The 968-nt window shown below is 54.8% G+C and overlaps 1 protein-coding gene across 1 annotated transcript in view; it reads right to left on the bottom strand.

The window, feature by feature from the left end:
• Positions 1 to 893, bottom strand: part of NKX1-2 (NK1 homeobox 2) — a 2,027-nt gene extending 1,134 nt beyond the window's left edge. Inside the window, exons 1-2 of the mRNA XM_027770127.1 lie at positions 841 to 893; positions 1 to 245 (exon numbers count right to left, since the gene is read on the bottom strand). The exon at positions 1 to 245 is cut by the window's left edge and continues 1,134 nt beyond it. Of these exons, the coding sequence (XP_027625928.1) occupies positions 1 to 245; positions 841 to 893 (298 nt within the window). The remainder of the gene's footprint in view (positions 246 to 840) is intronic.
• Positions 894 to 968: the final 75 nt, after the last annotated feature.

Raw genomic sequence — 968 nt, 5'->3', positions numbered from 1 at the left:
CCCCTGGGTTCTGCTTCTTCCACTTGGTCCTGCGGTTCTGGAACCAGATTTTGACTTGCGTCTCGGTGAGGCTGAGCGACAGCGCGAGGTTCAGGCGCTCGCACACCGACAGGTAGCGCGTGGCCCGGAACTTGTTCTCCAAAGCCACCAGCTGCTCGTAGGTGAAGGCGGTACGCGCTCCTCCTCCTCTTCCGCCTCCGAGCCCTCCAAAGGGGACTCCGAGCCAGTGCCTCCGCCCGCGGCATCTACGGGAAAAGAGGGAGGTGACCAGAAGCCCAGAATGAGTCGGCCAGTCCGGGTCCCCAAACCTCTTCTCGTCCTCCGCAGAGCACATCCCCAGCTCTGCTCTCCTCCACCCCCGCCTCCACTGCACACCCTCCAAAGTGAGTTTAGAGGTACGGCGTCCTCTTGCCCTTTGAAATCTCCTATCAAGTAGGCGTCCTATCTCCTATCAAGTAGAACGTTGAATGAATGAACGAATGACACTACGCATTGAGAAAGAATAGTGACCTTATTGAACAGCGTTACCCGGCTGGGGTGGGGGTGGCGGTGGGGTAGGATCGTCGTACATTAAGACATCGAGGTGTCGAGTGCGTTTAGGGCTGTGCCTCTTCAATCCCTAGAAGCCTATTTTGGTCTGGGACTCTTAGCAATTAAAAAAGAAGTTATTAAACCCCCCCCTTTAAAGTGAAATTCCCCCTTTCCCATCTTCTCTCTCCTGCCGTGTTAATAGAGTTTCAGATTTGTGCGGGGCCGGATCGATAGATGTCATCTATTAAAGGTAAGTTTTAATCGAACAATATTAGGATCAGACAGGGAAAGGGGGTTTGAAGTCGGTACCTGCAAGCTGCGGGCAGGAGATATGCAGGCGCCAGTAATAGAATATCGATCATGGAGGGTTGGGGGAGGGGAGCGCGGCCCCTTGGAGAGACTATCTGAACAATTACCAGACCAGCGGCCGGGGGGCG

The sequence above is a fragment of the Tupaia chinensis genome, unplaced genomic scaffold (genome assembly GCF_000334495.1).
Source record: "Tupaia chinensis unplaced genomic scaffold, TupChi_1.0 Scaffold000113_1, whole genome shotgun sequence".
Classification (NCBI taxonomy): Eukaryota; Metazoa; Chordata; class Mammalia; order Scandentia; family Tupaiidae; genus Tupaia; species Tupaia belangeri.
Note: the sequence above shows the minus strand (reverse complement) of the source record. Positions and strands in the feature narration are given on the sequence as shown.